This window comes from Musca vetustissima, unplaced genomic scaffold (assembly GCF_032173495.1).
Source record: "Musca vetustissima isolate MV318-11 ecotype Yass unplaced genomic scaffold, APGP_CSIRO_Mvet_v1 utg24880, whole genome shotgun sequence".
Classification (NCBI taxonomy): Eukaryota; Metazoa; Arthropoda; class Insecta; order Diptera; family Muscidae; genus Musca; species Musca vetustissima.
Window position 1 is genome coordinate 4318 of NW_026874166.1, and position 11438 is coordinate 15755.

General features: G+C 35.5%; 1 protein-coding gene across 1 annotated transcript; it reads left to right on the plus strand.

The window, feature by feature from the left end:
• Positions 1 to 873: 873 nt before the first annotated feature.
• LOC133331252 (uncharacterized) lies at positions 874 to 1439 on the plus strand (the record flags this gene model as incomplete). The annotated part of the gene is made up of 2 exons (XM_061539656.1): positions 874 to 1212; positions 1284 to 1439. Coding segments are annotated over 2 exons (495 nt in total), but the record flags the coding sequence as incomplete, so codon positions are not given.
• Positions 1440 to 11438: the final 9999 nt, after the last annotated feature.

The following is an 11438-nucleotide window of genomic DNA, read 5'->3' on the forward strand; positions in this document are numbered from 1 at the left end:
GGTGCACTAAAGTCCCTATATATCCATCGATTTGTACGACAATTGCCATGGTGTACCGAACTGAGTCTTGAATGATGTGTGCTAAGTTTCCTGAAAATCGGTTCAGATTTAGATATAGCTCCCATATATATTTTCGTCCAATTTTAGGTAAATGGTGGACTAAAGTCCCTATATACCATTCGATTTGCACAAAATTTGACCTAGCGTACTGACTTAAGTCTAGAAGGGTGTGTGTTAATTTTCCTTAAAATGCAGATTTCGATTTAATGGAATTAAAAAAATGAGAATACCCATATGTAGAATATACCCAAAGTGGTGAAGGGTATCATATAGTCGGCCCAGACCGACTTTATTACTTTCCTTACTGGTTTTCCAATATTTTCGGAGATGGTTTTTCGTGTTACACTGTGTTTTTAAATATTTTTTTTTGTTGTCATTAAGGCTCTGAATGATCTCATTTTCTAAATAGCGATAAATAGCGATATGAAACGTTAAATGCATTTAATACCTGACAAATTTTAATAATTTTATATAAAATAAAAATTTTCAATTGTTTTTTAATGTGGTTTTGAATTTTTCAATAATATTCGAAGGCACACATTCGACTAAAAATGTTGGTTTTGTATCGGGTTTTATTTTCATTTATAATAATTTTATATTTCTATGAAGTTCAGGTAAACATCTGATCTTAATTCTAAGAAGACATTAATCAAAAAATCTGTTGGGCGCCACTCAGCATATTTTATAATTTTCTCCAAATCTATTCTATTATGTTCCCAAAACTGTTGGGCGCCACTGAAGCTCCCTCACATTATGGCATTTTATTTTTTCAAGATATTCAGTCCTAATAATCTTTTTTCTTTGAAATTCCAGTCGAAAAAATCCCTCTTCTCCCTGGATATACAGGATGTGCGCTGTGAAGTATGCAATGATTGGGTGCTGCAACATAAATGTCATGTTGAGATGGTGGACAATAATACCTATGCCTTTAGTTTTCTAATTGCATTGAATCGTGAATTACCCCCGAATACATATGTTCGTATTTTGGTTGATGTTCGACCCCTAGGTGGTCAAAAAGTTGTACATTTCTTAAATATGGAACTAAAGGTATGCGATGCCTTGGAAAATTTAAAAACAAATCCGCTGGTAATGGTATTTTTGCGAAAAATGATACATCACAGCAATTTGCCATTGGCGTGTCCCATAAGGAAGGTAGGAGAGGAGACATTTTTTAAATTATTTTTTTGAAATCATAAAAAAATGTATGTTCTTTTTTGTTTCAGAATGTCCTCTATAACATTTCGGATTTGAGCGTAAATGAAGAATTAATACCAAGCTATGCTCCAAGTACCGATTTTAATGTCACCTTGGCATTTTATCAGCTAGGAAAATATCTTGGCAATGTGGTGTGTCAAGGCATAATTAAGCGCTTGAAATAACTTGTGGAAATTATACAGACAAATTTCATTATTAAATATTTGCAATAAAATGTGTCCTAGACCATAGGTCGAAGGACCAAATCGCAAAAAAATTTTCACAAAAAAAACCAGTAAGGAAAGCAGTAAAGTCGGACGGGGCCGACTATATGATACCCTTCACCACTATGGGTATATTAAACAGGACTATTAACATGAAATTGGATGAAATAAAATATGTGATATTTATCTACATGTGAATCTACCTAGATCTATCCATAAAGTATGTAAATCGACTTCAAACAAATAAAAATAGGTCATCCGTTGGGCTATGTCTGTACTTCTACAAAACCCAACTACGTAATTCTATGCTCAAGTTTGTAAGTTGTGCAAAATTTGATGTCGATCTGACTAACATGAGGAATTTGATGCCCAATTTACTTGAAATCGGGCAAAAAAATATATATGGAAGGTCTATCCAAATATTAAGCGATTTCAAACAAACTTGTCACAGGTTAGGTTATACTAATTTCAGAACGTTTTGTTCCTATTGGTTCCTTGGTGCGTCAATCACTTAAAATCAATCTAAATTAAAAGGGAGATATATCTAAATCTGAACCCATTTTCACGAAACAAGGCAGATATCACTCTAGGCTCAATTCAGTACGTTATGCCAAATTTCGTGCAAATCGAAGGATATATAGCGACTTTGGTGCACCATTTACCTAAAATCGAGCGAAACTATATATGGGAGCTATATCTAAATCTGTACCGATTTTCACGGAACTTGGTACACATCATTCTAGGCTTATTTCAGTACGTTATGCCAAATTTCGTGCAAATCGAAGGATATATAGGGACTTTGGTGCACTATTTATATGAAATTGTACGAAACTATATATGGGAGCTATATCTAAATCAGGACCGATTTTCACGAAACTTGGCAGACATCATTCTAGGCTCAATTCAGTACGTTATGCTAAATTTCGTGCAAATCGAAAGATATATAGGGACTTTGGGGCAACATTTACATTAAATCGGACGAAACTATATATGGGAGCTATATAGAAATATGGACCTATTTTCTCGAAACTTGGCAGACATCACTCTAGGCTTAATTCAGTACGATATGTCAAATTTCGTGCAAATCGAAAGACATATGGGGACTTTGGGGCACCATTTACGTGAAATAGGACGAAACTATATATGGGAGCTATATCTAAATCTGGACCGATTTTCTCGAAACTTGGCAGACATCACTCTAGGCTTAATTCAGTACGATATGTCAAATTTCGTGCAAATCGAAAGACATATGGGGACTTTGGGGCACCATTTACATGAAATCGGACGAAACTATATATGGGAGCTATATCTAAATCTGGACCGATTTTCTCGAAACTTGGCAGACATCACTCTAGGCTTAATTCAGTACGATATGTCAAATTTCGTGCAAATCGAAAGACATATGGGGACTTTGGGACACCATTTACATGAAATCGGACGAAACTATATATGGGAGCTATATCTTAATCTGGACCGATTTTCACGAAACTTGGCAGACATAATTCTAGGCTCAATTCAGTACGTTATACCAACTTTGGTGCAAATCGAAAGATATATAGGGACTTTGGTGCACCATTTACATGAAATCGGACGAAACTATATATGGGAGCTATATCTAAATCTGGACCGATTTTCACGAAACTTGGCACATATCATTCTAGACCTAAATGATTAGGCTGTACCAAATTTCGTGCAAATCGAGAGATATATAGGGACCGTTTACATTAAATCGGTAAAATATATATATGGGAGCTATATCTAAATCTGAACCGATTCTTCCCAATTTCAATAGGGTTCGTCCTTGGGCCGAATAAGTGACCTATGCCAAATTTCATCCAATTCGGATCATAAATGCGACCTGTACTTTGTTTACAATTTAACATGCACAGACAGACAGACGGACGGACGGACGGACATGCATAAATCGACTTAGAAAGTGATTCTATGCATATTCTCAAAAGGAACCATGGGTCTATCTCGATTATTTTTGCCTGTTACAAACATATGCACAAAGACATAATACCCTGTACCACAGTGTGGTGAAGGGTATAATTAATATAAATCACCCTAAATATTTTGCGTTTTTTGGGCATTAGATCCCATCTTAGCCTTTTGGCGTGTGGAAATGAAATGAATTTAACATCCTAGGGAATACTTCTTCCAGCAGTTGTTAAGCCCTACCACAGTCCCTTGTGGTTCAAAACTCTCCCACAATCCGGATGATTTTAAAATCCTCTGTACTGTGGCGTCTTTAACAATTCTTAAATTCTTCCATGTATGTACCTCTCAAAGAACTGTAATTTTTGGGCATTAGGCCCCAGCAAAGCCAGTTTATGTCTGAGAAGGAAACGATGACAACATCCTGGGGAATACTTCTTCCAGCAGTTGTTAAGCCCTACCACAGTTCCTTGTGGTTCAAAACTCTCCCACAATGCGAATGATTTTAAAATCCTCTGTACTGTGGCGTCTTTAACAATCAGATGTATGTACCTCTCAAAGAACTATAATTTTTGGGCGTTGGGCCCCAGCAACGCCCGTTTATGTCTGAGAAAGAAATGATGACAACATCCTGAGGAATAATTTCTGCAACTATAGCTAAGACCTACCACATGCTCTTGTATCTCAAAACTCTCCCACAATCCGGATGATTTTAAAATCCTTTGTACTGTAATGTTTTAAGCAATCTGATCTATTTACCTCTCACACAAATGCTATTTAAGACCATTTGTAATCCTTCCAGCTAATTTACGTCTGAGAAAGAAATAAACGTAGCACCCTACGGATTAATTCTTCCAAGTATATCAAACCCCTATCATCACTCTTTCAGCTTGATAATATAACAACAACAACACCAGTGATTATTTACACTTACCTTATATGGCACATTTCTTCAATCAAATCTCATTCTAATGACACTTATGAGCTTTAGGATCCATCGTAGCCTCTTGATGTGTGGGAACGAAGTAAAGTTGATATTCTGAGGATTAAGTCTGCCAACAATAGCTAAGCCCTAACACAGCCTCTTGTGGCTCAAAACTCTACCTCAATAGGGATAATTACTATCTGGGGCGTTCCTTTCAATCAAATATATGTACATCTCAAAGAAATACAATTTAAGGCCATTGCCGCAGCTTCTAGCTTATTTACGCCTGTGAAAGAAATAAAGGTAACACCTTAGGGAGTATTTTTGGGTTTTAGGACCCATCTTAGCCTTTTGATGTGTAAGAATGAAATAGAGATTAAATCCTGACAGCTTACATCCGACAATTGCTAAGCCCTACCACATCCTCTTGTAGCTCAAAACTGTCCCCAAATGCAGATGACTACAAAATCGTCTATGACGTACGTCTTTAACAATTTGATCAACGACGTACGTCTTTAACAATTTGATCAATTCACCCCTCACTAAAATGCTATTTAAGATCATTTGTGGTCTTTTTAGCTTATTAACGACCGTGAAAGAAATAAAGGTATCATCCTAGAGATTAATTCTTCCAGCTATAACTAATCCCTATTGCAACTTTTTCTAGTTGAAAATACAACAACAACACAAGCCATTATTTACATTTGTCTTATGTTGGACGGCTTTCTCAATTCAAAAGCAATTCTATTGAGATTTTTGAGCCTTAGAACCCATGTTAGCCTCTTTATGGCTGAAAGTGAAATAAAAACAACATCCTTAGGGACACTTCTTCCATGGATAGCTAAATCGTGGCGGAGCTTTTTATGGTTGAAAACCCTACCTCAATACGGACGGATTTTACAATGGTCTGTGATGTAGCATCTTTAACCTTATTGGTTGTAATAATTATTTATTTTTGTGGCAGTATTTTCTCATGCCATCACTTATTGCGGAACTTAGCTATCTTCGGAAGAAGTATTCCTTAAAGTCTACTTTACATTTTACCTTCACCTGTCAAATCTCTACAAAGAGGGGTTATGGTATGAATTCCAACTTCTCTGAGGTTGCTCAAATAACTTTAAGAAAATTGATATAAAAATGTTGTTAATTACCCAGTGTGTAAAAGCACTTTCGACCACAAGAAGTGGATATAGGAATTAGGTTATCGGAGAAAAATTCCTCAAAATCTTCTCTACGTAATATACTTCAGTACATACAATGAGGTCTAATACCCCAAATCCGCTGTTATATGCGCATTACATGCTTTCTTTATTATTAGACAAATATTCAGAAAGCAGTGGACATTAGGGGCATTGGATCTCATCGGAGGGGATTTTTGTGAGAGAATGAAAGAAATTACCACTCCCCAGGAATATTTTTTCCGCATAAGGTCAACTCCTAACTGCATTCCTTATGGTCAAGAGACCTCTCACAAAATACATGTTTAATAAAATTGATATAAACTGTGAGTTTTGATCTAGTCTAAGCGCAGCACAATGAAGTTTGTATTTTGTTATTGAAGCTCATTATAGAGCTCTGGTATGTGAGGAGAAACTATAGAGGGGATTCCAAGGACAATTTCTTCCTGAAAGTGCTAGCATCTAGCTCTACTCCTCGTGGTCGAATCATATTTCACAAAATACGTGATTAACTAACCCCATGCAAATTGTGTATTTTGATCTAATCTAAGCCCAACACAAATATCTTCGGATTTATGCCATTGAACCTCATTGTAGGGCTTTGACATGTGAGAATAAACTATAGAGGAGATCCTTAGAAATAATTCTTCCTCAAAAAGCTAAGCTCCAACTCCACTTCTTGTGGCCGAAAGATCTCTGACAAAATACAGTATTAATAAACTCCTTGAAAATGGTGTTTTTTGATTTAGTCTAAGTCCAACACAAATAAGTTCAAATTTATGCTTTTTAACCTCATTATAGACTTCTGACATCTGAGGAGAAATTATAGAGGGGATCTGGAAATAATTTTTCCTCAGAAAGCTAACCTCCAACTCCACTCTATGTTGCCGAAAGATCTCTGACAAAATATGGTATTAATAAACTCTTTGTAAATTGTGTATTTCGATTTAGTCGCACAAAGAAGTTCGAATTTATGCTACTGAACCTTATTATAGAGATCCGACATCTGAGGAGAAACTATAGAGGGGACCTTAACAAATAATTCTTCCTCAAAGAGCTAACCTCTAATTACACTCCTTGTGGTTGAAAAATCTTTCACACGAAATTCCTTACTAAATGGTGTTTTTTAATCTAGTCTATGCCTACAACGAAAAAGTTCGAATTTGTACTATTGAACCTCATTGTAGAGCTTTGATGTGTGAGGAGACCTTAATAAATAATTCTTTCCCAAAGAGCTAATCTCCAATTCCACTCCTTGTTGTCGAAAAACCGTTCACACGAAATCTATTATTAATAAACTAACTGCAAATAGTGTAAATTGATCTAGTCTAATCCTAACACAAAGAACTTCGGATTTATGCTATTGAACTTCATTGTAGAGGTCTGACATGTGAGAGGAAACTATAGAGGGGACTTTAGGATATATTTTTTCTTCAAAAAGCTTAGTTCCAACTTAGTTCCACAATATTAATAAACTCCTTGGAAATTGTAAGTTTGTGTCCTAGTCTTAGTCAAACACAAAGCAGTTTATGCTACAGAACCTCATTGTAGAGGTCTAACATGTGAGAAAAAACTTTAGAGGGGACATTAAGAAACAATTCTCCTAAAGAAAGCTAACATCTAAATACACTGATTGTGCTTGAAAACACTGCCACTAAGAGATTGATTGAAAAAAATCTATAACTAGCGTATTTAAGAAATTTAAAGGAAAACTCCAAGAAGTTCGATTTTCCATAACTAAAATTCATCGAAATGGTATACTGTAGGAGAATGAAATGTACAGAACACTTTGGTGAATATTTCTTCTTTGGGAAACTTTACCCCTCCCACACTCATTTTGCCATAAATGAGGCCTTGAGAGCAAAACTATATTTAAAATGCAAAGTAACAGGATTTTCTAATCATTGACTTTATGGTAGTATTTTCTGGCAGAAGAAGTTATGACAGAACTTAGCTATCGTTGGTGAAAATGTTCCTTAATGTATCCTCTATACATTATCCTCGCATGTCAAATATTTCTTCTTTGGGAAACTTCACCCCTCCCACACTGATTTTGCCATAAATGAGGCCTTGAGAGCAAAACTATATTTAAAATGCAAAGTAACAGGATTTTCTAATCATTGACTTTATGGTAGTATTTTCTGGCAGAAGAAGTTATGGCAGAACTTAGCTATCGTTGGTGAAAATGTTCCTTAAGGTATCCTCTATACTTATCCTCACATGTCAAACCTCTACAATGCGGTATAATGGCATAACATCGAACTACTTTTAGGTTAGTTTTGATACATTCCGATAGCTCTATTGTTGTTTTATTGATTGATTTTATGGTAGTATTTTCTGGCACAAAAAGTTATGGCAGAACTTAGCTATCGTTGGTTAAAATGTTCCTTAGGGTATCCTCTATACTTTATCCTGACATGTCAAACCTCTACAATGCGGTATAATGGCATAATATCGAACTTTAAGATTGCAACAAAAATAAATTTATACACCAGATGCGAAATGCATTTATTACTCAATATATTTAATTTGTGGCGATATGTATATATATGTATATATATTTACTTTGTTCCTCTAAGTGAGACGTTTGACCGAACCATAACAAACAATATCGAAAATCTTGACTTTAGCTTGTGTAAAAGCCAAAGTAAAATTAAAATCCAGTGTTGGGGTATAACTGGGTATAATTTCATCATCTATTATCAGATTGGATACATTATACAGAATATTCTGCAATTAAAATAAAAACAAATACATGTAAAAAGAATCAATTAAATCCGAAACTCCATTCCACCTTACCGGCTTTAAAGGACACTTTAATGGTAGATTGCTTCGATGCAGAATTTCATCTAAAATAACCATTCTCATTGGATTGGAGTTTAAATTTGTCAAGGCATTGCATAGCTTAAGTTTTACATTTATAAATTTCAGCGATTTTTGGCCCGCTTTGGGCCTAACCTCAATTACTATGGCCATGTCCGTATCCAAGTCCAATTGACGATTTATTTCGAAGAAAATGTTTATAATGTGTTTATTGCCGGGCATCTTTTGCATTTGACATGAATACCGCTTTGCCAAGCTTTTCATATGGAGTTTACACGAAAAATCTTCAATATCGAAGATGAAGGCGGATTTTTTGGCCTAGAAAGGAGATAGTTTTATTTCAGTGATTTTATATAGGACGCCAACGAACCCACCTGGATTTCATTGCAACAATGAAAAATTAGAAAATAAACTATAAACGGATATAGCAACATTTTCAATTGAATATTTGGCTATGAATGGTCTATGGTAGGTGTATAATTTTTAGAAAAAAAATGTACTTTTTATACCCTTCACCACACTGTGGTACAGGGTATTATGTCTTTGTGCATATGTTTGTAACAGGCAAAAGAACACGAGATAGACACATGGTTCCTTTTGAGAATATGCATAGAATCACTTTCTAAGTCGATTTATGCATGTCCGTCCGTCGTCTGTCTGTCTGTCCATGTAAAATTGTACACGAAGTACAGGTCGCATTTATGATCCGAATTGGGTGAAATTTGGCATAGGTCACTTATTCGGCCCTAGGACGAACTCTATTGAAATAGGGAAAAATCGGTACAGATTTAGATATAGCTCCCATATATATATTTAACCGATTTAATGTGAACGGTCCCTATATATTTTCGATTTGCACGAAATTTGGTATATCCTAATCATTTAGATCTAGAATGATGTCTGCCAAGTTTCGTGAAAATCGGTCCAGATTTAGATATAGCTCCCATACATAGTTTCGTCCGATTTCATGTAAATCCCTATATATCTTTTTGATTTGCACCAAATTTGGCATAACGTACTGAATTGAGCCTAGAATGATGTCTGCCAAGTTTTGAGAAAATCGGTTCAGATTTAGATATACCTCCCATATATAGTTTCATCCGATTTCATGTAAATGGTGCCCCAAAGTCCCTATATATCTTTCGATTTGCACGAAATTTGGCATAACGTACTGAATTAAGCCTAGAGTGATGTCTGCCAAGTTTCGAGAAAATCGGTCCAGAATTATATATAGCTCCCATATATAGTTTCGTCCGATTTCATGTAAATGGTGCGCAAAGTCTCATATATCTATCGATTTGCACGAAATTTGGCATAACATACTGAATTAAGCCTAGAATGATGTCTGCCAAGTTTCGAGAAAATCGGCCCAGATTTAGATATAGCTCCCATATATAGTTTCGTCCGATTTCATGTAAATGGTGCACCAAAGTCCCTATATATCTTTCGATTTAGTATATGTTGCAGAATTCGACGTCTGTTAACATTTTTCTGTTGAATATACCCAAAGTGGTGAAGGGTATCATATATATATATTTTCAATTGAATATTTGGCTATAAATGGCCTGTGGTAGGTGTATAATTTTTAGAAAAAATGTACTTTTTATACCCTTCACCACACTGTGGTACAGGGTATTATGTCTTTGTGCATATGTTTGTAACAGGCAAAAGCACACGAGATAGACACATGGTTCCTTTTGAGAATATGCATCGAATCACTTTCTAAGTCGATTTATGCATGTCCATCCATCATCGTCTGTCTGTCCATGTAAAATTGTAAACGAAGTACAGGTCGCATTTATGATCCGAATTGGATGAAATTTGGCATAGGTCACTTATTCGGCCCTAGGACGAACCTATTGAAATAGGGAAAAATCGGTACAGATTTAGATATAGCTCCCATATATATATTTAACCGATTTAATGTGAACGGTCCCTATATATCTTTCGATTTGCACGAAATTTGGTACAGCATAATGAATTAGGTCTAGAATGATGTCTGCCAAGTTTCGTGAAAATCGGTCCAGATTTAGATATAGCTCCCATATATAGTTTCGTCCGATTTCATGTAAATGGTGCACCAAAGTCGCTACATATCTTTCGATTTGCACGAAATTGGGCATAACGTACTGAATTGAGTCTAGAATGATGTCTACGAAGTTTCGAGAAATCGGTCCAGATTTAGATATAGCTCCCATATATAGTTTCGTCCGATTTCATGTAAATGGTGCACCAAAGTCGCTATATATCTTTCGATTTGCACGAAATTTGGTACAGCCTAATCATTTAGGTCTAGAATGATGTCTGCCAAGTTTCGTGAAAATCGGTCCAGATTTAGATATAGCTCCCATATATAGTTTCGTCCGATTTCATGTAAATGGTGCACCAAAGTCGCTATATATCTTTCGATTTGCACGAAATTGGGCATAACGTACTGAATTGAGTCTAGAATGATGTCTACGAAGTTTCGAGAAAATCGGTCCAGATTTAGATATAGCTCCCATATATAGTTTCGTCCGATTTCATGTAAATGGTGCACCAAAATCCCTATATATATTTCGATTTGCACGAAATTTGGCATAACGTACTGAGTTGAGCCTAGAGTGATGTCTGCCAAGTTTTGAGAAAATCGGTCCAGATTTAGATATAGCTCCCATATATAGTTTCGTCCGATTTTATGTAAATGGTGCGCCAAAGTCCCTATATATCCTTCGATTTACACGAAATTTGGCATATCGTAATGAATTACGTCTAGAATGATGTGTGTTAAGTTTACTGAAAATCGGCCCAGATGTAGATATAGCTCCCATATATAATTTTGTCCGATTTAATGTAAATGTTGCACCAAAGTCCCTATATATATTTCGATTTGCACGAAATTTGGTATTGCGTAATGAATAAGGTCTAGAATTATGTGTGTTAAGTTTCGTGAAAATCGGTTCAGATTTAGATATAGCTCCTATATATTTTTTTTGGAGTGTGTGTAAATTGTGCACTAAAGACCCAAAGTTTGTCTGATTTCCACACAATTGGTACAACGAACTGTAGTTACTATAATACATTTCCTTTACATTGCTTTATATAGTTTTGTCCCAT